At 45.3% G+C, this 27,218-nt stretch overlaps 1 protein-coding gene across 5 annotated transcripts in view; it reads left to right on the top strand.

Annotated features, from left to right (window-relative positions):
• The window catches only part of Pld1 (phospholipase D1), a 208,851-nt gene that overhangs the window by 82,882 nt on the left and 98,751 nt on the right, over positions 1 to 27,218 (top strand). For all 5 annotated transcript variants that reach the window (XM_057756858.1, XM_057756859.1, XM_057756860.1 and 2 more), the window contains 8 exons: positions 476 to 621; positions 978 to 1,083; positions 2,793 to 2,858; positions 13,429 to 13,487; positions 14,807 to 14,899; positions 19,269 to 19,421; positions 21,836 to 21,985; positions 22,906 to 22,989. In XM_057756858.1, coding sequence (XP_057612841.1) covers positions 476 to 621; positions 978 to 1,083; positions 2,793 to 2,858; positions 13,429 to 13,487; positions 14,807 to 14,899; positions 19,269 to 19,421; positions 21,836 to 21,985; positions 22,906 to 22,989 — 857 coding nt within the window. The remainder of the gene's footprint in view (positions 1 to 475; positions 622 to 977; positions 1,084 to 2,792; positions 2,859 to 13,428; positions 13,488 to 14,806; positions 14,900 to 19,268; positions 19,422 to 21,835; positions 21,986 to 22,905; positions 22,990 to 27,218) is intronic.

Here is a 27,218-nt window from a genome sequence, read left to right as displayed (position 1 = left end):
AGTAGGAGAGGGTCTGGGCAACTGCTTGACTGGTACTGCTTGGATTTCATAGTAGTAGGGGACCTTTGTCCTTCTGGTTAAGTACTAGTCAAGATTGGGTAGGACATCACAGTTTCTGCTCACAGTACACACAGAATCATAACCTTTGGTCAGGGGCCGTTGACTTCCTCCACCCCCCAAACTTCCCTATTCCTCTGCATCCTCCCAGTCTTTTGAGGGCAGGTGGGCAACCACTTTAAAGGCTGGTTTAGAGGCCTGATCTGTTGGATCTGCTATGCGGACTGTAGTTGACACCACCCTGGTGTCCAGCCTGTGCTTTGGCCTCTTTTCCTCCCCACCCCTGCTCTTCCTTTCCTAAGAGATAGTCTCATGTGTGCTTTAACATCACTTAGCAATTAGCTGTTGCTTGCTGAGAAATTTCAGAACTTTCCCCATCTAAGATAACAACCATTTTTTTAAACATCTGTCACTGCAGGTGCCAAGTATCAATCTGTACACTATTGAATTAACACACGGGGAATTCACATGGCAAGTTAAGAGGAAATTCAAGCACTTCCAAGAGTTTCATAGAGAGCTGCTCAAGTACAAAGCCTTCATTCGAATCCCCATTCCCACCAAAAGGTAAGTATGGCAGAGCTAACATAGTTAACCCCCTGTGCATGGCTGTTCTTTTCATAGGCTGCCTATCCATTTGGATTAGACATTTTCAATAGCAGAGCTATTTTAAAAGTAAGCCACCTCAGCTGCATGCATTGGCGCAAGCCTGTGGTCTCCAGTGCTTGGGAGGAGGGGACAAGAGGACCAGGAGTTCAAGGCTAGTCTTGGCTACATGGTGAGCTGGAAACCAGGCTGGGCTACATGAGACTGCTTTTAAACATTGACAGGAATGAAAATAATAAGTCATGACATGAAAGATAATATGAGGTAGTCAAAGAACAGTTAAATAGCTGTTTGTATTGTTTATGTCTGTCCTCTAGACATACTTTCAGAAGACAGAATGTCAAAGAAGAGCCCCGAGAGATGCCCAGTCTGCCCCGTTCATCAGAAAACGCAATCCAGGAAGAACAGTTTTTCGGCAGGAGGGTGAGTCTTTCTCTGTTGTATTTATTACTATTTGTGTGTGTGTGTGTGTGTGTGTGTGTGTGTGTGCAGTGATTCAGAGACAACTGTGGAGTCATGTTTCCCCTTCCATCTTTTCATGGCTTCCCAAGATCAACCCCAGGTCTTCAGGTTTGTGTGGGAAACCCTTTTTACCAGCTGAGCCCTCTCTCTGGTTCTGGTCTTGAAAATCCTTTCTCAGTGTTGAAAGAGTCTAGCACCTAAAGAGAGGGGTGTAGCTACCCCTACCCCATTGATGGCTGGCTACTTTTCTCTGGACCTTAGCCATCGCCTGGTCTCCCAAGCCAAGGAGGAGACAGACTGCCTGTTTGATGGATGACAGGACAGTGATCTTCCTAGTGGAACTTCTCTGGGTTTGAGGAGAGACAGACACTCAGCACATCCCAGTAGGTTTTGAGATCCACTCCTAAAAAGCAGATGCTTCCACCCATTTATTTGATTTCCAATAGCTCGTTTTAAATATACGTGAAATCATTTTCCCCCTTAGACTGGTGGTTATGATCTGAAAACAGAGAGATGGAACACAGAAGATACAGGTCAAGGGCACAGCTCTGCCCACCCTGCTCCGTGACTGCTGCCACCAAGACAGGAGACAGTTTGTATTAGCATACTAGTAATTCTGTTGTTTTTAATCAGCTCAGTCTTAGAATCTGAAATGTGTGTGCTTCAGGGAACAGAGAACACCAACTAGTCTACATGTTGTAGCCTACCAGCAGTGATGTCCTTTAACCCAGCACCTGGGAGATAGAGGCAGGAGGATCTCCATGAGTTCAAGGCTAGCCTGGTCTACAAAGTGAGTTCCAGGAGAGCCAGGACTGTTACACAGAGAAACCCTGTCTTGAAAAACCAAAAACCACACCAATTCAAAAACCAAAACCCAAACCACACAACTCAAGGCTTGTTCGCTTTAGGGTTAACGCTGCCACCCTGACAGGGTCACTAGGAGATGAGCCTTTATACGTGGCCGGGAGGGGTCTCTAGATTAGGCTTACTAAGGGGAAGAACTACCTTAACCGTGAGTGCCCACAGGCTAGGGCATAACCATGAGTGCCCACAGGCTAGGGTTTAGCCTTGAGTGCCCACGGACTAGGGCTTAGCCTTGAGTGCCCACGGACTAGAGCTTAACCTTGAGTGCCCACGGACTAGGGCGTAACAGTGAGTGCCCATGGGCTAGGGCATAACCGTGAATGCCCACGGGCTAGGGCATAACTATGAGTGCCCACGGGCTAGGGCATAGCCGTGATTGCCCATGGGCTTTTACCATTGAGTGCCCTAGGCTAGGAAACTGGACTGACTAGAAAGGACCTCCTGCGTTCCCCACTCTGGTTCTGCTCGAGTGACCAGCTAGCCTTCCATCCTTGCCCCGACCCCTTCTGTTCCACAGTGAACAGTGTCCTCTCAAAGGACAGAGTTAACCCTTTCTTGCCAGGTGTTTCGTCACAGCAATGATGGAATAACACAGGCAAAGACCTAAGCATATTGAAAGTTAAGTATTAATAGCAAGAAGAGGCTGAAATAACACCCCAAGAAAATGGTGAGTGTTCTACCTTCCTGCCTTAGACAGAGTGTAGTGACTATCAGTTCGGTGAGACCTGATCCCATCACTGTGATTGTTAAATTTTGTACAGACATGATGATGTTCAAGTGTTTCCAAAAATATTTTTTTATTGTAGAAGCAACTGGAAGATTACTTGACAAAAATACTAAAGATGCCCATGTACAGAAACTACCATGCCACGGTAAGTACCCTCGGTGGGCCTGAAGGAACCGATGACATCCTGAGCTGTAGCTAACTTTGGATAATTTCATGAACTTAAGTGCTTTTGGCTCTTGGGCCGCACTAAATTAGTAAGGACAGAATTGCATTGGCAGGCGATCTGGATCCAGCTTACAATGATGATATTGCTGTTCCTAAAATATTCAGTAGAACTTGGTATGTCTGTGGCAATAGAGTCAAATGAAGTTGAAATGCTACCGTGGGTTAGATACCTAGGAGCTCTCTTCTCCGTGAAGCCATAAAACGTTTCAACACAAACTGTCAAGCAGGGTTGCACACTGAACACCCCCAGATTATATGGAGTGTAATTTCACTGCTCTCTGATTGGTATTTTCCTGTGAAAGTGAGAAGCGTGGGAAAACTAGGGAAAAAAAAGACCTCTTGCAAAATGTAAGAAAAGAACGGAGAACAGTCGGGCTGAGAAGAGTCACAGGGGCTGAGCTAGGAAGGCCTGGCGCCAGCTAGCAGGAGGAAGCCAGCTTTGCAGGGTCAGCAAACTGAGAGCTTTGATTCGAATGGGGAGGGGAGTGTTTTTAAAAGATTAGCTTTCAGTTCTGCTGAGATCTGAACAAGGGCAAATGCCTGGATTGTGATATTCCTCTCTGGTAGCGCAGACAGTGAGGTTGACCACACAGAAGTGTTGCGTGTTGCGTGTAGAAGGTATGAGCCCGCACAGGTGCGACTTGGCCTCTGCCCTGAGATTGGTGGGCTGTAAACATCGGCACTGAGGAGGGGAGAGGAAGGGAAAGTGCCTGGCTCTGCTGTTTCTTGTGCGAGAGCTTCCCCACTGCTGTCTGCGGGGGCCCAACATGTACCCAGCTGCTCCCTGTTTACACACATGGCCCGAGCCAGGTTCTCATGCTTCCGTGGTGGCCTGCAGTGCAGTGGTCACGAACCTGAGGAGCCTTTCCAGGCTTGGTAATCCTGGCATCTCAGCAAATCCACCAGTGTGGGTCTCACCTGCAGCTCTCTAGAGAAGAATGGCAAGGCATGTTATTCCATCTAGGACTTAGGAATTTGTAGTGTCAACAACCGCCACTATTTTAGCTAGGAACGCGGTTCCCAGCTGTGCTCTCTGCACTCAGGAGTGCTGCCCCCTTGACCGCACAGCTGTGTAGATCTGGCCTGACACCCACACACACTGCCCTCCCTTTCTCTTGCTCCTCTGCCCAGGACCTGACTTGCACCGCTCCTTTTGGCCTAGAGTAGCAGTCAGTGAGCCCAGGCTTCTGCCCTCCCAGCTGCATCGTTACGTCAGAGTGTTATGCAGACTGAAGGATGTGTGGGTCTTAAAAAGATGTTCGCTTTAATTACTTTTCCAGTCACAAAAACATCTTTTCAAACTGAAGCCACATTGTATTTATAGACTCCAGGCTACCTTAGAAGCACCGCCTTTGGAGGAGAAAACCTAGCTCCCGACCTAAGGAAGTACCCTTCTTGCTTGTTCCTGATGGTTGAGCAGATGGTCCCTCCCTAATGATTCAAGCAAGGGTACAATTGATACATCTTAATTCGCTGACATTTCCCCTCATGGTAAATTTCGCCCAGCCTCAAGACCAGAAACATAGACCGCATATCGTTTTGTAAAATTAGATTACTGTCTCTGCATTTCCTGTAACATCGTATGCCCGGCTCTGTCTCTCTCCAACTGACTTTTGACACATGATCTGTTACTGAACCTGGAACTCACCAAGGTTGGCTGACGGGGGAACTCCCTCCTCCCAGGCCTGGGATTGCAGACACTTGCTGCCATGCTCAGGGTTTTATATGGGGCCTGGGCTTCTGAACTCAGGTGCTCATGTTGACAAGATAAGCACTTTACCCACTGAGCCGTCTCCTCAGCCCTTAACTTAGACAAATCATGGGCCACAAGTCAGGGGACCGGATACATACGTGTTTAACTCTAGGACTGTGCAGATCTGTATCAAAGAGCTGGGGATGTGACTCGGTTTAGAGAGCGCCCCCTAGGTTCAAAGCCCAGAACTGCACAAACCAGTTATAGTGGCGCAGGGCTGCAACCCCAGTGCTCAGTAGGGAGAAGGAAGGGAGTGAATTGCAGATTCAAAGTTGTCCGAAGCTGTGTAGTTTGAGGTCACCCTGGGGTTATTTCACAGATGAGACCCCCTTCCCCCTTATCTCAAACAAACGTACAAAACAGCAAAATGAACACCTGTCTTTGGAACCTGTGTTTTTTAAACAGAAGTTTGGCTGATTCGCGTCAGGAGGATTTGGGAGCTAAGTTAAGCATAGCTAAGTTGCTATGGTGACAGATGTCAAAGCCCAAGATGGAGTTACTTTTGCAGTTTTGCTTTAGGAGGGTTTACCTAGGGGGAGCTGGTCTAGGCCTCGAAGCTTTTGAAGCTGGCCAGGACTAGTTCTTCCCTCTGTCTTTACACCTTCCTTGGCTGATTGTTGATTTTGCGTGCAGACAGACAGATAACGACCTTTCCTCTAGGGTTCGTGGAGACTTCTTTTGTCTTTATTTCCTTCTTTTAGCTCTGACAGAGTAGCCCAGCGTTCAATGTCAGTCTCCCCAGGGAGATTGCCTTATTAAGTTCTTACTAATTTGTAAAAGATGGCCAAATGTGTCAATGCAAAAATGCAGCGCTCACCTCATAGGGAGTAACAGGTGATTTTGGAGCCAAACCTGAGTAGTCACACATTGGGAACATAGACTCAGGCTTCCCCGGATACCATGATCCCCTGTGGAAGTGGTTATGTGAGACTTTCATAATTACAGAGCAAAGAACGTCCTCAGTCAAAGTTTATCCACCGTGGGGACCACAGGTACGCAGGTGACTACAAAGTGGGCGGCTCAGACACAGCTTTAGGTAATATTTGATGAGTTTCTTAGCCTTTGGACTTACGGGAGCTAGTGGCTGGTTCAGTTTGCCTTGTGAATCTTTGATAGTCTCAAGGAAGTTAGGTCAGACACCGGGGAGTTTGCCTTGTGAATCTTTGATAGTCTCAAGGAAGTTAGGTCAGACACCGGGGATGACAATGGCTGGTTTTCAAAGGGACAGTGAATAGGCCAAGATAATTTGGCTGTGATCTGCAACGTTCTGTCTTGCTGTAATTACTTATTTGGTCTTGTGGAGTCTTTAACTCAAGGACAGTGTTTCCCTCTTTTTAATCATCTTTTTTGAGACTGTCACAGTGTGTTTCCCTTCTATGTGCACACACACACACACACACCACACACACACACAGTGTCTATCTGACTGAGCTGTGCAACACCACGCAGAAAAAGGCAAGCAGGAATTTTTGTGGTCTGCAATTCTTCTAGGATTGGGTGTCATACAGAATTCACAATTCGGGCATTTTAGGTGCTAATTGGAAAATGCTTTTCTCCCAGAGAATTAAAAGAAGTGTGATAAATAACAGTAAATGTGTTGTTCCTCTTAAGATTAAAATCTGGACATAGAACAAAATGTCCAGTTTCTGAGACAAGGCCACAAACTCCTGGGAGCCCACGGCAGTCTGGACTGTCATGAAGCCCGTATTAAGATGACTTCTCTCCAGATTAGCTTGAAACCTTAGATAAAGCATTATAAACACCTCTTGGATCAGTAATTCTGAATTCACTTCCTCCTCCCTTTGCAGGGCAAATAAGATTAACTGGAGGTAAGGAATAAAGAGGCACTGCTTCCATAGCAACAGAGAGAGGCTGTGCTGATTTGAAAGGCTGCATTTTCAAATTAAGTGATTTGTGTATTGTTTTTCCATGACCGAATCTTTGCGGCAGTGGCGGTGGGGCACATGGATGTGAGCCTTTGTCCACCCTCTTCCTTCTCTCCGTGGTTAGGATGTCTTCGTCTCCTACAGCTGTGTAAGCTGCTGCGTACAGGAGAGAGGCAGCAATCCTTGGAGTACCTGGGCCTGTCTCTCCCCTTCCCTACTTGCATGTGGTCCTTCTGGAAGCAAGGTGTCTTTCTATGTCTTGTGCTTTTCAATGCTGCCACTTGAGGCCTGAAGGGGGCTTCTGGAGATTGCTCTCCCTTATAACACCAAGACGGCCAAAAAGGACATCGTGGACATGATTGCTAAATCGTCTCCATGGCGGTTGCTATCCAGAGCATTTACAGTTTGCTGGTTGGCACGGAAGCCTTGGCACTTCCTCATTTTGCTAGCATTTAAGTGGCCAGTTGTTGATAAGGCACGGTGGCATTTTGTGCCAGAGACCCCTTCCCACCCAGTGCCAGGAACATTTGTAATTGAATTTGTTGCAACTGTCTCTTCTTCCGAAATGAAACCAAGACAATATCGATTAGTTCTTTACTCAGTAAGCCCTGTGGGAGACTGCTCGGATAAGCTGGTTTTTAGTTTTAGTCTGGGCAGCACCTGTCTCAGTGGAGTCCGAGTTCTCACTACTGATGAACTACTGAGAAGGCTACAACATCATCTTCTTTGAAACTTTGTGCTTTGCTAATTAGTTTGGCCTCTCATACACCTCGGCACATTCGCTTTCAGTGTGATTAGGTCTGTAGTAGATGCTGCCTCTCCTCTAGTGCACCGTTTATAAGCTATCAAGACTCCCCCCTTTTTTGTGTGTATGCGTGTGCACACATGTGTGTATGTACCGGAAATATATGTGTTCCATCACATTCCCATGAAGGCCAGAGGGCAGCTTCCAGGTATCTGTTCTTTCCTTCTATCATGAAACATGGAGGTTGAACTCAGGGCCTTAGGCCAAGGCAGCAGGTGGCTTTAACCCACAGAGCCAAGCTGCTAGCCCTGGTGTGGGTGTTTTGAAACTGGATCTCACAATGTAGCCTTAGCTAGCCCAGAATTTACTGTATAGACCAAGGTGACCTTAAAATTGTAGTAATCCTTCAGTCTCAGTTTCCTGAAGAAAATTCTAAATTTTAAATTAACATGCACGTGAGATGGCTCAGTGGGTAAAAGTTCTTGCTACGAAGCCTTATCTCCAGGACTCACACGCTGTAGGAGAGAGTCCCGAAAGTTGAAATCTGACCAACATACAAGAGCCATGGCAATTGAGTGTACACACACACACACCAAATAAACAAAACATTTTTTAAAAGAAAATTGTAGCGAGCTGTGTGAAGCCACACCTGATGGCAATGTAGAGAGCTGCGTGGAGTCGCACATGATGGTGCTGGCTCCCGCCCTCCGCAATCCCGAAAGCGAGTGCTCTCTGTGATAATCAACACCTAATATCAACTAGGCCTGACTTATGCTATTATCACGCAATGATTGTCAGCTGCTTGCATATGCATGGACCTATGGGCAGTGCCCACCTGGCAATCCGGGGTTGGTTGCCCATGCCTTCTTAAGGGCTGGGAGAGGTTTGCCCAGAGAGGGAGAGAGGGAGAGAGAGAAATTTTACAATTGTCAAAAGGTCCTGAATAAAACTGCAGTGAGAAGAGCTCCGGCGGTCGCGTCATCCTTGCTGGACGAGGGGGGCCGCGACAGAAAATATCTATATATTAATGGACATGTAGTTCCCTTAATTATTATTTTTTTAATTGTTTGAGACAGTGTCTCATGTAGCCCAGGCTATTCTCCTGCTTGCTATGTAAGAGAGGCTGAACTTGACTGAGACCAGGGTCCAGAATTACAGGCACGCAGTACCACACCTGTGTTGTAGAATATTAGCTGAAGATGTGTTACACTTGTTTATGCTGTCGAATATTTGTTTAATGATGCAAAGGTGTGTTGAATTCTTTTATGTTGCATAACTTTGTGAAGCTGTGTTACTTTGCCTGTCTAAAACACCTGATTGGTCTAATAAAGAGTTAACGGCTAATAGCTAGGAAGGAGAAAGGATAGGTGGGGCTGATATGCATAAAGAATAAATAGGAGAAAAAAAAACAGAAGGAATGAGAAAAGGAGAGAAGACACCAGGGACCAGCTACCCAACTACATAGCCAGCCATGAAATAAGAGGTAAAGAAAGATATATAAAATAGAGAAAGATAAAATCCCAGAGGCAAAAGATAGTTGGGGTAATTTAGGAGAAGTTGGCTGGAAACACTTCAGGCTAAGGCCAGGCATTCATGAGAAAGAATAAGCCTCCATGTGGTTTATTTGGAAGCTGGGTGGTGGGCCCCCCAGCGAGTAAAGAACAAGAGCAAAGAGGAAAAAACAAAACAAAAACACAGCCACACACCTGTTTACTGTTTGTTATTTATTTTTTGTTGCTGGTTTTTGAGACAGGGGCTTAAGGTGAAGCCCAGGCTGACCTGTGGCTTGCAGGGATCTTTCCCTTAGACTTCTGACTGTCGGGGTTACAGATGTGTGTACCACACTCGGGGCTGTCGGGTTACAGATGTGTGTGCCACACTCCGGGCTGTCGGGTTACAGATGTGTGTACCACACTCCGGGCTGTCAGATTACAGATGTGTGTACCACACTCCGGGCTGTCGGATTACAGATGTGTGTACCATACTCCGGGCTGTCGGGTTACAGATGTGTGTACCACACTCCGGGCTGTCAGATTACAGATGTGTGTACCACACTCCGGGCTGTCGGGTTACAGATGTGTGTGCCACACTCCGGGCTGTCAGATTACAGATGTGTGTACCACACTCCGGGCTGTCAGATTACAGATGTGTGTACCACACGCTGGGCTGTCAAGGTTACAGATGTGTGTACCACACACTAGGCTGACTTTCCTGGATTGTTGCTTCCATGTCTTATTCTTGCATTTACAAGTTCTGTGAAGTTACACAAATTCTCTGTCCCACAGTAATAATTTAACCAGGATAGACATCATCTGTCTGCTCCTTAGAGATAAACTAAAAGGCTATGGTTTAGGATTCTAAAAGATTTTGCATCTCACACTGACAACTTGTCATTTCTAAGTAGCTACATTTTCCGGCTGAATTTCTTCACAAATCAGATAGAAAATGTGTAGAGCTGAGTCAGCATGTTTTACATGAGAGATAAAAACCTAGACTTTCAGGATCCTTCTTTTTAGAATGCCGTGTGTAGATAGATTCAGTGGGGAATCAGGGGGGAATTTTAAGAAGTTATTTAAACCCTTTTAAATGTAAAAAGTTTACTTTTCCCAAGAAGACATGCAAGTATTTCATTGAACCTCTTGAAAGTTTTCACATAACTGAGACAATTTTTTTTTTGCCTGCAAATTTCATGATTTTCTTTTCTTCTTTTTATTGAGCTGTATATTTTTTTCTTCGCTCCTCTCCCTTCCTCTCTCCTCCCCTTCTGCCCTCTCCCATGGTCCCCATGCTCCCAATTTACTAAGGAGATCTTGTCTTTTTCTATTTCCCGTGTAGATTAGATCCATGGATGCTGAGACAGTTTTTTTTTTTTTGTGGGGGGGGGGCTGGTTTTTTTTAAAACACAGACAAACATTTCAAGGAAATCTGTTGTTTTCTTTTGTTAATCCAGTTAGAAGCCAGGTACGGCTTCCTCTACCGATCCAGCCCCACCCTGCTCTGGGGTTTTAGGACTACCACATGACTGGATGATTCTCCCACTAGACTCTTTTCTGGTGTAATCTCCCATCTGCTTCCCCACCCTGGGTAAATACCTTCCCTGTCAAGGGTTTCTGTTTTGAATACACTCTGTGGCAAGAGATGACTTTGAACTTCTGATTTTTCTGCCTCCACCTCGCTAGTGCTGGGACTGCAGGTGTGTAGCACAGCGATCCCTTTATGAAGTGCTGGGGACAGAAGGCAGCCCTCTGCCAGCTGAGCTACATTCCCAGCTTATCTTGGTTTCCTCTCTGGCTATTGCTGACGTGGTCCAAGAATCACCGGCGCACCTGGGCTGACAACGCTTCAAAGAGAAACTTGTAAACAGGGAGCATTTCATGTTCAATTCTAGGTGTTGCGAGCACTTTCTGAGGCAAACCCTGACCTGTGTTAAGCACTGCATGTGATAAATTCACATCTTTCCCCTTGCCCTCCATGTTTGCAGCTTGCCCTCTCCTCATTATTATACGCAGGGAACTCATCTAAATAAGATAAATGTTGAGCTGGGTATGGTGGTGCACACGTGATTCCTGCACTGAGGAGGCTGAGGATGTGAGATCGGAGGTTATTCTGGGCTCCCTAAGTAACACTTGTCTCAAAATCAAAACACAATAACAACACACACACACGTACACAGAGAGAGAGAGAGAGAGACAGAGAGAGAGAGAGACAGAGAGAGAGAGAGATTAAGAACACAAACAGAGATGAATGTTGAATGACATACTGACTTTGGTTTGATTTGATATCAGTTCTATTATCCCTGGCTATATGGTCTTGGTGGCTTAGTTTCCCTAAACCACCACGAATTGGAAGATCAGAACTTTTGTGCCAAATTGAGTTCACTGACTGTTTTTGTGTGTTTTCTCTTAAGATTTCCTTCCTTCCTCCCTCCCTCCCTCCCTCCCTCCCTCCCTCCCTCCCTCCCTCCCTCCCTCCCTCCCTCCTTCCCTCTCTCTCTCTCTTTCTTTCTTTTTTTCTTTCTGTTTGGTCTATGGAGGTCGTGCAAAAATGGGGGACAGACCATCAAAGTCTATTAAACCAGAAGCAAACTTTATTCCGGGAAAGAAGTAAAAAATTAAAAAATAAATCTCCACAGGGCACAAGAAGCTTAGCAGCTAGCTGGGACCACAGCCAGAGATGGACTTGTAAGGCTGTGGCAATGGGCTATTTCCAGACTCCCCCTTTTTATAGCAAGCAGCAAGCATTAGGCCTGTACAAAAGACTTTTTACAATCTCGAGGTAAAACTCAGATAGAAATAGCCTCTTTTATAATTTCCATTAACAGGGTCTTCTAGTTAGGCTAGTGTTTGTATTTAGCCCATTGCTTCTCTCTGGCATTTGTTGCTGGTTTTTGTTGAAGCTCTGCACCCCCTTGATACAGCCAGTTTTGCACAGCAGGGAAGGGCATGGGAAAATGCACAACCAAAACGTCAGGTACATCCCATCATTTAAAAGTTAACTCAGCTCACATCGATTGCTGGTCATGAGTGGCCAGGGGTTATCTGAAAGCAGACAGAGCTATGGGTTGTAAAGCAGAGTAACCCACTGTTAAAAGTTAATCCTTAAGCTGCCTAGAAGCGGCTGACTGCCTGCTCTCATTCTCCTAGGTTTACAACTTTAGGCTTCTTTATTTCTACATTCTTATTTTTGGAATCTACTTTTCTATATTCTTATTCTTGAACTCTTCACTTTCTATCTTAATTTCTGTCTTGAGACAGGGCCTCGTGTAGTCCGTGCTAGCCTTGAACTCAATATATAGCTGAGGATGACTTGGAATTTCTGGTCCCCTAGTAGCTGAGACCTAGTTTTATATTTGCATCTGGTATTCACAAAGTCTTACTCACTTCAGCCACACCCACATGTGTATCCCCAGTCTGTGTTCACACCACCTCACTTCAGCCACACCCACATGCGTATCCCCAGTTTGTGTTCACACCACAGGGGAAGATTGGGCATTAGTAACAAAGGGTCAAGGGCACACAGAGATCGAAATATTTGTGTTTTTGTTGTTTTGACGCAAAAAGCTTCGCCTACCCTTGCTGTTAAGCTTAGTCTCCTTTTTCCGTTGGGAAAATATCAAAGCATGTTTAAGAGGATCGTGAAGAAGCATTTAATACAGTGTGAGCCTGTAGAAAGCCCTCAGTAAATGGTACTCGTGAGAGTCATTAGCTTCCATCCCAACTCACTGAGAAGTGATTCTACCAACGGGGCTTGTAGCTCAGATCTGTAAACTAAGCTTCACCAGAGCTTGAGGAGGAAGTGTTCAGGCCTGGGCCACAGAGTGACTCCAGGTCCAGCTGTATCCAGGGAAAGTCCATCTCCAAGGAAAGAGCCTTGGAACATGGCTCAGTGGTAGAGCCCCTGCCAGGTGAGTGTGAAGACCTGGGTTCAACCCCTCGCACTGGGTGAAATCCTGCCCTACCTTATGCTGCTAGTCCATTTGATCTCCAGGGGCTTTGATTCAGAGCAGGTCTCCATCTTTGCTCTGCAGCTCGACCCCATTCTGTCCGTCCTTTCCCTTGTCCCCACTTCCGCATGCCCCCAGTCTACCTTCTAGAACGCTTGCCATCCTCTCTTCATGCGCGCCTTATTTTGTATACACTGTACCACGAAACCCTCTCCCTGGCAATGAAAATGGAAAAGAAAAGAGCGGTTGGGAGTAACTGCCCTCTACAGTCTGCAGAGTCTTGTCTCCCTCCATCCCGTGGTGCACAACACTTTCTTGATTGTGTGTTCATTATGCAATTCATTTTCATTTTTTCTTTTTGGAAACAAAGTCTTATGTAGCCCAGGCTGATCTCGAATGTACTTTATTGTGTAGTAAGCTTAACCTTGAACTCCTGATCCTCATTCCTTCTCTCGAGAGTTGGATTACAGTGTGAACCAAAGCATTTATACCTAGTGGCTCCTAATACATGGCTCATGCAACTCATGAATGTCTTGTTTTTCTTTTTCCCTTCCTTCTCCCTGATGTTTTCTATGTTTTCTTTCCTTCTGATTTGCTTTGTTTTCTAAAGTGTTTCTTATGGTTTCTTTCTTTCTTTTTTTTTTTTTCCTTTTCTTTTTTCAGACAGAGTTCCTTGATGTCAGCCAGCTGTCTTTCATCCATGATTTGGGACCAAAGGGCCTGTAAGTTCCAGGGTTGGGTCTTTATGGAAATGTGTATGGAAGCCGGTGGGTATGGATGCCTGATGCCACAGTTGGTGACAATGATGGGCAGCTAGCCCTTCCCTTCCTGGGACTTCTCCCGCCCCACTAGTGAGATGCTCACATGGAGCAGAGCGCCCCCTGCAGGAAGCAGGGGCAGCAGCTATCCCCTCTTTCTGGTGGACTAGGAATACTCAGTATACATAGTCAGTACTCTCCCAGCTGTGAGGATCAAGTGCATAAGATGCCTCCTCCTAGTCTCTTCCACAAGCTGTTACCACCCCCTTTCCTAAGTACTTCAGAGCAGTGCTTTGTCAGACGCACTGTATAAATAGACTGGAAATTGACTCAGTGGCCGTTTTCCCTTCCCGATACCAGGACTTGCTCATACAAAGGGCTTGCCCTTTTCAATCATTATTTTTACTAATTTTAATTGTGCATGCATGTATGTTTGTATGCGGGTCTGTGCACACAAGTGCAGGTGTCTCTGTCCCTGGACTTAGGCGTGGCTGTGAGCCCAATGACGTGGGTGCTGGGTTCTCCGCAAGAGCAATGGGTGTTTTACTCACTGAGCCATTGCTCCAGCCCCACAACTTACACTTTTAATTTTAGTTAAACGCAATGCTAGTAGCTATTTTAGAATTATCTTTCTTAAGTTATTGTTATTGCACATCTTTCAAAATTAAGATGCTAAGTTTTTGTTTGTTTGTTTGTTTTGAGACAGGGTCTCATGTAGCCTAGGCTTGCCTAGAATTCTTTTATGTAGCTTGGGATGACCTTGAACTACTGAATCCCCTGTTTCTACTACCCAAAGGCTGGGTTGATAGGCATGGGCTACCATGCCCAGCAAAATACCCCACTTGCATAGCCAGTAGCTTTGGTCTCCTTACTTTATATGGCTTGATTGATCACTGTGTGTGATGTCATGTAGAAATGTGTAAGATCCTGGGGGGCCCAAACCCCATCTCAGCTGCAGCCACGGTGGCTGCAGGGAGGATTTATCCTTAAGATCCAGGAGCCAGGGTGCAAAGAGCCTACTACATTGTGCCCAACAGAATCACTGGCCCACAAAGGCCGAAAGGGCTGCATTTGAGCAAGTGTCTGTAAGAGTCTCTGCTGGTGGGCCCTACCTGATAGAGAGCAGTGACCAAGGGGACGGTGAAGGGAAGGACGGGGAATGGGGGTGGGGAGGGAGTTACGTGAGAGACAGTTTATATAGTCCCTGGCTGTGGGTGGGGCTGAGCATGGCATGTGTGAACTGTAATTGCGAACTCCATGACTTGATGTGGTATCTCCTTCAGGGAGGGGATGATCATGAAAAGGTCCGGGGGACACAGGATACCAGGTCTGAATTGCTGTGGCCAGGGAAGAGCCTGCTACCGGTGGTCAAAAAGGTAGGACTCGGGAGTTCTGTATATATGATTGAATAAACGGAGAATCGGAGTGTTTATATACTAGCTTTGCTTGTTTGTTTTGTTTTGACTCAGCCACTGTGTGTCTAGGTGAACCCTGAACTCCTGGTTGTAACAGTAAACAGTATTTTCTTATTGGAACCACAGGTCACAAATAACAGCACAGAGACTTACTATTAATCATGAATGCTCAGCCTTAGCTTAGGCTTGTGTCTAACTAGTTCTTATAATTTAAATTAACCTTTTTTTGTTGTTTGTTTTTTTTGAGATAGTGTTTCTCTGTAGTTTTTGGAGCCTAGGTTGTTCTTGTATATCAGGCTGGCCTTGAACTCACACAGATCCACCTACCTCTGCCTTCCTAGAGCTGGGATTAAAGGCCTGTGCCACCGCCACCCAGCTAAACTCACAGATTCGCCTGCCTTTGCCTCCTGAGTGCTGGGATTAAAGAAATGCGCCACTACCTAAACCCATATTTTTTTTTATTTTTATTAATTAATTTATTTAATTATTAAAGATTTCTGCCTCTTCCCCGCCACCACCTCCCATTCCCTCCCCCTCCCCCAATCAAGTCTTCCTTCCTCCTCAGCCCAAAGAGCAAGCAGGTTTCTCTGCCCTGTGGGAGGTCCAAGGACCACCCACCTCCATCCAGGTCTATTAAGGTGAGCATCCAAACTACCTGGGCTCCCACATAGCCATTACGTGCAATAGGATCAAGAACCCATTGCCATTGTTCTTCAGTTCTCAGTAGTCCTCATTGTCCATTATGTTCAGCGAGACCGGTTTTGTCCCATGCTTTTTCAGACCCCGGCCAGCTGGCCTTGGTGAGTTCCCGATAGAACATCCCCATTGCCTCAGTGTGTGGGTGCACCCCTCGCCGTCCTGAGTTCCTTGCTCGTGCTCACTCTCCTTCTGCTCCTCCTTTGGATCGTGAGACTTCAGTCCAGTGCTCTGCATTCTGGCTTATAGTTTGTTACCTCATCTCCGTGCAGCTTCCTCTGAGTCTGGCTGTCGACTCAGCTTTTCTTCTTCCCAGAGTTCTCTCTCTGCCCAGAAGTCCCTCCTATACTTCCTGCCCTTAGCTATTGGTCATTCAGTATTTTATTACACCAATCACAGCGATGCATCTCCACACAATGTACAAATAGCCTTGGCACTCCTTCCTCCCCTTCTAACGCGGGCATTCCTGATATTTACCACCACGTCCAGCTCTCAAACGTGACCTTGAATCTGCTTAGAATATAAGCAGTGGTGTAGGAAAGCCAGAGACTTGCCCTTGTCTTCTAACCCTCAACTGTACGGAACACTGGTATAGGTTTAGCTAAGGATACAAAGGAGTTTGTTAGGAAAGCAGTAGCGGAGTAAGACAGGTAGAAAGAACAGGTATGGGAGCTCCTGAGGATCATGGGTAACATAAGCTAGCCATGCAAGCAGGAAAAGGATGAAGTTGCAGGACTTGGCTGCCAGGGCTTCTTTTCTCCAGTGGTGGCTTCTGGAGGTGGGTTTCCCAGCCTCCTGTGACTCTGCTGGTCACTCCTCCTCTTTCCCTAAGTCATCTGCTGCCTGTCACATCTTCCTACACGTACGCTTTAAACCCCGGTGATTTTTTTAATTCCCAGAAACTCTGAGCTGCCAGAATTCTGCAGCTGGCGAGCAGACCAGACTGGAAGAGTCAGTGGAGTCATCAGCGGTCAGCACCACCTTGATGGGGTGACTCATACATGCCAGTAACTAATGACTGAAGGAATGGGTCAGTAACTGAACTGTGCGACCATGGTGTGCTGTCACCTACCCAACTAAAACGCTCTACAAGATTCCAACATCTTACATTGATACAAATAAAATATACACACAGTAGGAGAATTCAGCCTTTTAAATAAGTCCATGAACGAATCCTTACTAAAGCTGCTGGCCCGTGTAGCAGCAAGCCCGTGGGCTCACGGAGCTCTGAGAGAAATGAGGTCATGTGGAAGTGGAGAAGTAGCAGACCTGGTTTGGATCTAGGTGGTGATCGGGATGATGTGGGGGAGACTCCAGCAGTGCGACGGCAAGGGCGCTGGAGTCGCAACACTGACTGTAGCCCCTAAGGATCCATTTCTGAGCTCTACCCCCCAGAGGAGGGCCGACAAGGGACAGTAAGGGAAGATTTTGTTACTGATGTAAACTTTGGGAGGAATCATGGTTCTTCCTGGAAGGAGATTTTGCCATTTTAAATTTGGTAAATGTTGTGTAGACACGATAGCCTCTCCTCCATATCCGCATGTCCTGAGTCACAGCAGAAGACATCATAGATAGACGATCGTGTTCAGGGGACAGTTAGTGTGGGACTCCTTATAGCACGAGCGCTGTTTAGGAGTAGTAGGAGTTACTTGTCACAATGCTTAGTTCTCAGTTTTTAAACTTTTGGCTGGTCATGTGGTACTTGCCTTTAATTCCAGCACTGGAATTGAACTGGAACTTCTGTCCTCCTGCTTTGGCCTCCCAAGTGTTGAGATTGGAGGCATCAGCCATCCCCACACTGCTGAGATCTCTCTTTTCTTTTTCTTTTTTTTTTCCCTGAGAAAAGTCCAAGAGGCTCAGTTCCGTTTGGTGTGCTGCCCCTCTAGGGCATTACTCTTTGTGGTTCACACTTGGCTTGGCCTGATTTTGACCGTCTTCCTGTTAGTAGCTGTGTCATGGGCACTTCCTTTAGTGTGGCCTGTAGTTGGTTGTTTTTACTCTGACTCTTTGGGGGCCTGCCACCCAGCTCCCAACTAATCACACGGAGATTTATTCCTTCTTATGAATACCTGACCTTAGCTTGGCTTGTTTCTAGCCAGCTTTTCTTAACTTAAATTATCCTATTTACCTTTTGCCTCTGGGCTTGTCCCTTTCTCTAGTCTACATACCTTTCTCCACTTCTGACTTTGTGGTTGCTGTGTAGCTAGGTGGCTGACCCTTGGTGAGTCCTTTCTCCTGCTCTTGCTCCTCCCTCTTCTCTTTTCTCCTTCTATTTATTCTCTCTGCCTGGCATCCCTGCCTGTCCCTCTCCTGGCTGGCTATTGACCATTCAGCTCTTTATTAGACCAATTTGCTGTTTTAGGCAGGCAAAATAACACAGCTTCACAAAGTTAAATAAATGCAACATAAAAGAATGCAACACATCTTTTTGTCATTAAACAAATGTGCAACAGAATGAACAATTGTAACACATCTTCAATATTTCACAACAGTAGGCTAGCTGCCCCATCTCCTTGTGCCAATCAGGAAAAGCAGCCTACACAAGAACGCAAATGAAGGCATCAAGACTATGTAGAAGGTAGATTTGTCTACACTGAGCCTCTACTCGTAAAGCCCATTGATACACCATGATTAGTAGTTTCAGCTGAGTTGTTCTAGATTTATCTTACATTTATCTACTTATTTGGGGTGGGGCCTGTAGTCTTTAGCTTCCAGCCCATCGCTGTGGTCTTAGCTCATGCTCTCTTGTCATTGCACACACATTTGTACCCAAACTCAAAGTGTTCCTTCTCTCAGTACCTTTGCTGCCTCTCTATTCAGCAGAATGACCTTGACCCTGCTTCCCTCATTGGGTCCCTTTCTATGCTTGACCAGACACCAGCTCGTTATAGCCAGGACCAAGGTGCCACTCCTGCACACATCACCCCTCTTCCCTCTATCACCTACCCATTTATCCAGGACGGGTCCTGGCTGCCGCCTTCACGAGGCTGACCTGCACTCTGGGAACAAATATTTGAATGTTTTCTGTTTGGACTACGTTTATGTTGTCGTCCACTTTACCACTCTACTCCATTATGAAGCTCTGAGTGCTGCATTGAATGGAACGGCTTTGAGAGCTACTTCTATACTGTTGAAAATTATTCATTAATGATCCTTAAACCAGAACTATTTTGAAGTGAACAACAGAATATGTGGATTGTTGGATGTAGTTATTAAATGTTTTAGATTCAGTTGCCTTTATGGTAGTTTATGTGAGCAAACACCTCCACGTTCCATTCCTCAACAAGGGGCTCTTCAGTTCTTCCTGTTGACATCGGGGACATTCTTCCAGGAATGAATGAATTCTTTTTGATTGCTTCGTGTCCACACACAGAGAAGGACAACTGGAAGGCTTGTTTTTGTAATAATTACTCTCCCTCCTGGGAATTAAACCCAGTACCCTGTACTTGCTAGGCTAGCATTATGCCACTGAGCCACGTCCCTAATTCCTGTTTCCTGGCAATCTTTAAAAGGCACAAATCCATCAGGTGAGACATGACATTATATCTGTAATCTTCCAGAGTGTTTTCTCATGACTTGAGTAGTAACTGGCTTCAGTTACTCAGCTTTGAAAGCTCCTGCCATCTTCTTCCAGGTGGTTAATAGTGAAGGATTCTTTTCTGCTGTACATGAAGCCAGACAGTGGGGCCATCGCCTTTGTCCTCCTCGTAGACAAAGAATTCAGAATAAAAGTGGGAAGAAAAGAAACAGAGACAAAATACGGACTCCGAATTGATAATCTTTCAAGGTAGAAATTTCTAATGTTTAAAACATATTTCTCCCTTCCTCAAGGCCAAAATTTTCTCTCAACTATGAGGAGTAAATTAGATTTAAATGTTCATCATTGTTAAATGGAGCTCATCCTCAATCAGAAGTAATGGAACTCTGTGTGTGTGTGTGTTCATGTGTGTGTGTGTTCATGTGTGTGCATGTGAATTAATACAGGTACCTGCAGAGGTTAGAAGAGGATATTGGATCCCCTGGAGCTGGAGAATAAAGTCTGTCAACTCATCTACCAGTTTGTTGAATGAATCAATTGGCAGTTTGCATTTTAAAGTAACACAGTTTTACATAGTTTATAAATTAATATATTTTGTTAATGAACATCTTTAGAGTGATTTGATATGTAAAATTTTGTCTACATAGAGCTTTTGAGAAGGCTATCTTGAAGAGATGATGAAATGTACATGTACTATTTATTTTGCTCACAATTACATTATGTGTTCATGTAGGTTTCTTTCTGGCAGACTGTAATCATACCTTGAAAAAGTGTGTGTGTGTGTGTGCGCATGTGTGTGTAATCACTCTCATCCATATGAATATTTATAATTTCTCTTTACATGGTTACAACAGGAATGTATATCTCCTAAATACATGTTTGTACAGTATTATATGTATGCTTGTACAATATGTACATGCATGCTTGTGTATGTGCATGTATGTAGGGTGATATGGGGTGAAACAATATTGAGCTTCCTACTTTCCTTGCAGAGGTAACTTTCAGGCTGTTACTGCCTTTGTTATTCGCCTCCTTATCTCCACTCCCCACACCAAGTGGATCGGTTTAAATCCAGGGTTCTCCAGGCAGAAGTGTTCCTTGTCATCTTAGCCAACAAGACCAGCTTCTCCATTGTCTTGGGGGTTGTTTATCTCTGTTTGTTTGTTGATACCCCTGCTACAGCCTTTCGGTTCTTTGTTGGCAGTTCTCTTTACAATCCCTTCGCACACATTTATTCATTTATCTTTGCCTCCTCCCTCTTGCTTCTTCTATTATTTATTCAGCCATTTATTTGTGTGTATGTGTTAAGTTAGTCCTTTCCTTCCACTGCATGGGTCTGGAGGATCAAACTCCCTTCATCAAACTTGATGGCAGGTATGTCCATCCATGGGACCACCTCACTGGTCCCCCCTTGTTAAAGTATATTATTATTATATACATGTGTGAATACAGTGCATGAGCGCCACTTCATACATGTGGAAGTCACAGGGAAACTTTGTGAAGCTGGTTCTCTCTTCACATGGGTCCCAGCAGTGGAATTAAGGTCACCAGGCTTGCCCTGCCCTGCTCTTGTCTGCTGAGCTATCTAGCCAGCCCTCATTCCATTTCTAAGCTTGGAATAGTTTCCCTCCCCCACCACTAGGCCTCTAATGATACACATCTTTTCCACCCCAGCCCCTCTCACCTCCCTATCCCCACACCCGCCAGCCTTCTGCTGGACAGAAGCTTTCAAAGGCCAACATCCATCTGTGATATATCAAGAGGAATGGTTTGGGCACCCTCGATCCTTATAAACAATTATAGAATCTGTGCATATGGCCCCTCCCTTGCTCTCCATGAGAACTGCCGCATACCCCGCCCGCCAAGCACTCAAGCAGAAATGAAGCTCTACTTCCCATTCAGTCCCATTTCTATCGGCACGGCACGGGGCATAGGATAGCTAGTGCCAGCACCTTGTCCTTTGAACTTCAGTTCCAGTAACTGTTTTCACTCTTGGTAATAGCCATGTGGAGTGATTAATTTTCAAGCTAGACTACATCATTAAGACACATTTTCTAGGTTTCCTTAGCTTTGGAACCTGCCTTGTCCTCAGAGGGGTCCCCTTCTACCACAAGATGGCTGCTCAACACCCTCATAGCACACTCAGCGGGAGGGAGTCTTTTCCCACACTGCTGGGTTCTCAGATCTACTCTCATGGGGTGGGGCTGATTTCTGTGCTCTTGCCCCAGCCCATAAGGACTAGGGGAGTAGGGGATGCTACTTTGCATAGCTTTGCTGGCCTTCAAGAAAGAAAGGAGATCTCCCCTAAGGACAGCAGAAGTCAGGGTGGTCATGGCAAAGGGACCAGCAGCTCTGACAGAAGGGTTACCTCACTCTGTGCCTGCTCCACAACCCTCCTCATTTCCCAGCACGGTTCAGTGTCTACATCAAACCCTTTCCCTGTGTTTGCACGCTTGAGTGAGCAGGGAGTCTGACCAGGAAGTTCTGACCTGGTGAGCACTGGGAGGAACTCTACCGTGGTGTTTTAGACGCTTGCTTTCCCAAACGTTCATTACCTAGAAATGTCGATTCCTGTTTGCTGCGGCGTGCTTCATCTTTAAATTTGTTTTAAGAGCTAGAACTCAGAGCAAACCCCCAATGCCCACGTTTGCTTTTCTTTAAAGGACACTGATTTTGAAGTGTAACAGCTACCGGCACGCTCGGTGGTGGGGAGGAGCCATAGAAGAGTTCATTCAGAAGCATGGCACGGACTTTCTCAAAGACCACCGCTTTGGTTCCTACGCCGCTGTCCACGATAACACTTTAGCTAAATGGTGAGGTGTTTTGCTCACAGGTGTTTGTCTAGTGTTATGATGGTTTAAATTTACCTGGAATCAGCCTCGAAACTAAACGAGTGGTTTGCTCAACTGATGGATCATATTTAAAGATATGATTGCAGCTTCAATTTTGGTTTTTGACCATCTTTTATGGTGAGCTTACAGGCCTATAGATTTTGATGTTTGATTTGTTTTGTGAGAGAGGGTCTTGTGAAGCCCAGATGGACCTTGAACCCCTGATCCACCTGCCTCATCTCCCATAGGCTGTGACTGCAAGCCTGCGTCACTGTGCCCAGGTAGAACTCTGGTTTTCAAGATCAGCTTCAGAACCGGGTACATAGCACAGTTACTGTGTTTACTTAGCATGCATGAATTCCTGCTACTCCATAAAACCAGGCATGATGGCATAGTTTATAATCCCAACAACTGGGAAGAGGAAGCAAGCGGATCGTTAGCTTAAGGTCATGTTTAACTTCATAATGAGCCAGAGGCCAGACTAAGATACCCAAGATCCAGTCCTCAAAAGAAAAGCAAAGTGTAACTTCATATATCTCTTAAAGGTAAAATGGGGCTTTATTTAAATCATTGATTGTTTTCCCCCGTGGATATGAGCTGGTCTGTTTGTAGGCTCAGATGAGAAACCTGTGTAATAAGGAGGCCCCATGAGAGTGATTGACAGGGTGCTGTCTAAACAAAGATTGCTTAGGTCTGTCTCCTGACTGCCTTTCCGCGTAATAGATGGAGACATGATCATGTTTTCAATCTTGTTTCCAGTTACTCAAAGGAAACAGTGGTAATGTAGACCAGGCAGAGCCCCCTATGCTTTGCCTTTGCCTAGGGTGTTTTTCTTTTTAGTCCTGTTTTATAAAATAAAAAAAAATCCAAAGAAACCAAGGAACAAATCCTTTTTCTTCCAGGTATGTGAATGCCAAAGGTTATTTTGAAGATATCGCAAATGCAATGGAAGAGGCAACGGAGGAGATTTTCATCACGGATTGGTGGTTAGTATTTGTCCAGGAGAGTGCTGTCTGGAGGCATCTCTGTTTAGAATTGTGCTATTGGAGGATCCCACACTATGGAAGTCCACAGTAGTCATGATGGGTTGGCCAAGTCTCAATCAACTAAATAGTAGACTCCAGAGAAAGACTTCCAAATGCTCTATTGGTCCCTTGTCTAAATGCCATGACGGAGACAGCATAGAGGAGGAAAAGTTTGTCTGGCTCACAGTTTGAGGATCCGTCCATCATGCTGTGGTGGATGGACCTGGTGGCAGCCCATGAGTGCTGTCACTTGGTATGCATGGTCATGAAGCAGAAGAGGTGAATGCCTGTGTTCCACTCACATTCTCCTTTTTATCCACTCTGGAATGCCAGCCCATAGATGATGCTCTCCTGTATTTAGGGCAAGTCTTCCCACTTCAGTTAACCCAATGTCAAAACTCCCTTATGGCCCTGCCCAAAGCTGTGTTTCCAAGGTCATTCCAGACTCTCTTAAGTGGACAACCAATGTTAACTACAGCAAATATCTTCTTAAAGTATTTATCGTGAATAGTCTTGGAAGCAGACATACAAATATTTGTGTTGGTATGCTACTGTGGAAGAGTGGCTGTGGAGACGGGAAGGCCCATCCTCTCTAGCTATCTTTCCGTCTCTTACCATGTCCTTCACTTGGTCCAGGAAGCAACTCCTGAACTTCTGCTTTGACACTGAAATAGTTGCTCTTGCTGTTACTGTTGAAAGCACTGGGTCTGGGCAGCTCTTCTGGCCTTCCATCAGATTTTAACTGTCTCGCCTGTTGTGAAGACCCCCACAAGCGTCATGGTGCTCGCTTTACCGAAGTCACTGGAAATCTGTCTAAAGTTCATGCGTTCTTGGGAAATGCCACCTGTGGAGTTGGTGTTAGTTTGGTATTTGTAGTCTAACTTCAGTTCCAGCTACTATCACTTAGGATGTTGAAGCCCATCACAGAGTCCAACACTGGCTGATTTGGAGCTACCTGGAATATGCTGTCGTGTAGAAATGGAAGTGATTTTCTAAATGCACTCTACCCTTTGAGAGATGCGGTCTTGCTTTGTAACCTGGCTAGACTGGGATTCACTGTACGGCCCAGGCTGGCCTTTAACTCCCAGAAGTCCTCCTGTCTCAGCATCCCACGTGCTGGGGATTTCTGACTTGAACCATGCCTGGCTCTGAAATTTTGCTTTCAGCTCTTTCTTACTTCTTTCAGATATTACTCATAGATGAAGCTTAAAAATACCTTGCTGGCGTGTTTCCTTCTAATGCTAGACTAGGAGACTGGGAGAGAAATAGACGTGGGTGTCAGGTTCACGAGGGTGGCTCAAAGATGGGGACAGACCACAGAATGCTAGTAAATTTTATTCCAGAAAAAATAAAAAGATAAAACACCGCAGGGCACAAAAGCTTGTCAGCTAGCTGAGACCACAGTTGGAGTTTGGGCTGAAATTGTGGTACAAGTCGGTTTCTGAACTCCCCCCCACTTTTTTTTTTTAAAAAAATTCTTTTCTTATATTTATTTATTTATTTATTTATTATGTATACAGTATTTTGTCTGTGTGTGTGTCTGCAGGCCAGAAGAGGGCACCAGACCTCATTACAGATAGATGGTTGTGAGCCACCATGTGGTTGCTGGGAATTGAACTCAGGACCTTTGGAAGAACAGGCAATGCTCTTAACCACTGAGCCATCTCTCCAGCCCTGAACTCCCCCTTTTTATAGCAAGAAATAAGACGCCTTAAACATGAACAAAGGAATTTTTACAATCTCGACATAAAACTCAAATACGTATTGCCTTTCTTTACAATTTTCATTAACAGAGTTTCTCAGTTATACTAGGTTTGTATTTAATCCATTGTTTTTTCCTGACTCTCCCTAATGGTGTTTAGCGAAGCTCCGTACCTCCCTAAGGCCGCCAGTTTCATGGAGCAGGGAAAATGCATAACCGAAAAGTCACGTCCACCCCATCCTCTGAAGGTTAACTCAGCTATCTCCATTGTTAATCAGGATGGCCTGGTGTTATCTTAGGGCTGACTCTTAGTTTGCAGAGGGATGCTTTGGTCTCGTAAACAGAGCAGCCAGCTGCAAAATGAAATAACTGCTGATAACAGCTCCTTAAGCAGCTGAGAAATAACTTACTGCTGATAATTGGTCCCTAAACTGCTGAGGAGGCTGTTAGTAGTTTGTTTAGGTTTACAACTGTGTGTCTTTCTTTCTGCATTCTAACTTCTACATCCTAATTTCTGGTACCCACATTTCTATATTCCCATTTTTATTTCTAGACACTTCCATGGGAATTCTTCTAATCCTAGGTTAGGAGAGGGGGAGCAATGGACATAGGGATTTTTTTTAATCCTAGGCTAGGAGACAGGGGAGAGTGATGGACATGGAAATTCTTCTAACCCTAGACTAGGAAACAGAGGAGAGCAATGGACGTGGGAAGCCATTTTCTGGTTCCCTTCAGTTCTATAGAAATCTGTAGCTCTGGGTCCTCTTCCCAATTTGGTGCTAGTGACGTTTTGAGAGGGATGATTCTTTGTCATAGATGGCTGTCTGCAGTACCTGTGGCTTTTACCAGTTAGCTGTCAATAGCAGATCCCCTTCATGACAACCAGGTAGTCTGTAGTCATTGCCAAATACTGAATACTTCAGAACTCAGGAAAGTACGTCCAAAGCTCAGTGTCGCACTGTATCCATCAAAGCACCCCTAAAACTTCAGCCAGGACATGAACGAGAGAAAGGAGCTTTTCCAACGATACCATATTTTCCTGCAAGAAAGAAGCGTCTCTTTTGGAGGTTCCGGATGGTAAAATTCAGACTTCCATTTAAACTAGGAGACAGGGAGAGAAATAGACGTGGGTGTCGGGTCCATGAGGGTGGCGCAAAGATGGGGACAGACCACCGAACTCAAACCTAGAAGCTGGACTGGAACCTATGTGATTTCTGCTCTACTTTCTGAAGGAGAGGGAATTAGGTGCTGTTTGTTCTGGCCACAGCCCTGGCACGCATCTTACTACAGCAGGCATTTTGAAGTGAAGTCCTGTAGTAATTTCCTCTGGAGTGAAGAGACTCCTCAGGGGCCATTCTCCCAGTGCATGCAAAGTGTCTTGTGGTTTTACTGTTTGTTTGTTTATTCATTATCAGTGATTCCTTTAAACAACGAGCATATTCTCATGTACTTTTTGGGTTCTTGTCTACTATTTTAGAGCCCCCCTCCTCTCCCATTGGCTCTGGAGAATTCCTTCTGGATTCGACTGTCTTAATTATACAGGATTTCTTTTCTTTTCTTTAAAATTGTTTTTGCTTTTTGTTTTTTGAGACAGAGTTTCTCTGTAGCTTTAGAGCCTGTCCTGGAACTCGCTCTTGTAGACCAGGCTGGCCTTGAACTCACAGAGATCCGCCTGCCTCTGCCTCCTGAGAGTTGGGATTAAAGGCGTGCGCCACCACCATCTGGCCTAATTATCCAGAATCGTGTGTGTTCTAATTAAACAGCATGTTTCATTCTGGCCTCCAGTGTTCTGGAGAGGAAATTTCAGCGATAAATTATTTTTCTCTTTAGTGCTTTCAAACTTTTCCAACTGTTTGGTTGGGTTATGATTTGGGAGTTTATCGTGTTTGGTACTCTGAGTTTCTTGAATTTATTGTCTTATGTCTCTAGCTAAATTTGAGATGGTCTTGCCATTATTTCTTCAGTCATAAAAATTTCCTCTTCTGCCAGGTGGTGGCAGCACATGCCTTTCCCAGCACTTGGGAGGCAAGACAGGCTGTGAGTTCAAGGCCAGGCAGGTCTGTGGCTCAAGTTCCAGGACAGGCTCCAAAGCAATGGAGAAACTCTGTCTCAAAAAACAAAAACAAACAAATTTCCTCTTCTAAAGGTTCCAATATGTAGACAATCCTTCCTACTGTCTCCAAGACTAGCTTCATTTTTTTTTTTTTTTTTTTTTGGTTTTTCGAGACAGGGTTTCTCTGTGGTTTTGGAGCCTGTCCTGGAACTAGCTCTTGTAGACCAGGCTGGTCTCGAACTCACAGAGATCCGCCTGCCTCTGCCTCCCGAGTGCCTGGATTAAAGGCGTGCGCCACCACCGCCCGGCTAGCTTCATATTTTAAAATAATTTTTCTCTTGAAAGTTATATTGAATAATTTGTTTTTCTCTAAATTTACATTTATTATTTATTTTGTGTGCACGTGTAGGTTTGTGTGTGTACATGCATGTGCCA

This window comes from Chionomys nivalis, chromosome 24 (genome assembly GCF_950005125.1).
Source record: "Chionomys nivalis chromosome 24, mChiNiv1.1, whole genome shotgun sequence".
NCBI classification, from domain to species: Eukaryota; Metazoa; Chordata; class Mammalia; order Rodentia; family Cricetidae; genus Chionomys; species Chionomys nivalis.
The sequence above is the reverse complement of the archived record's forward strand: the minus strand, read 5'-3'. Positions and strand labels throughout refer to the sequence as shown.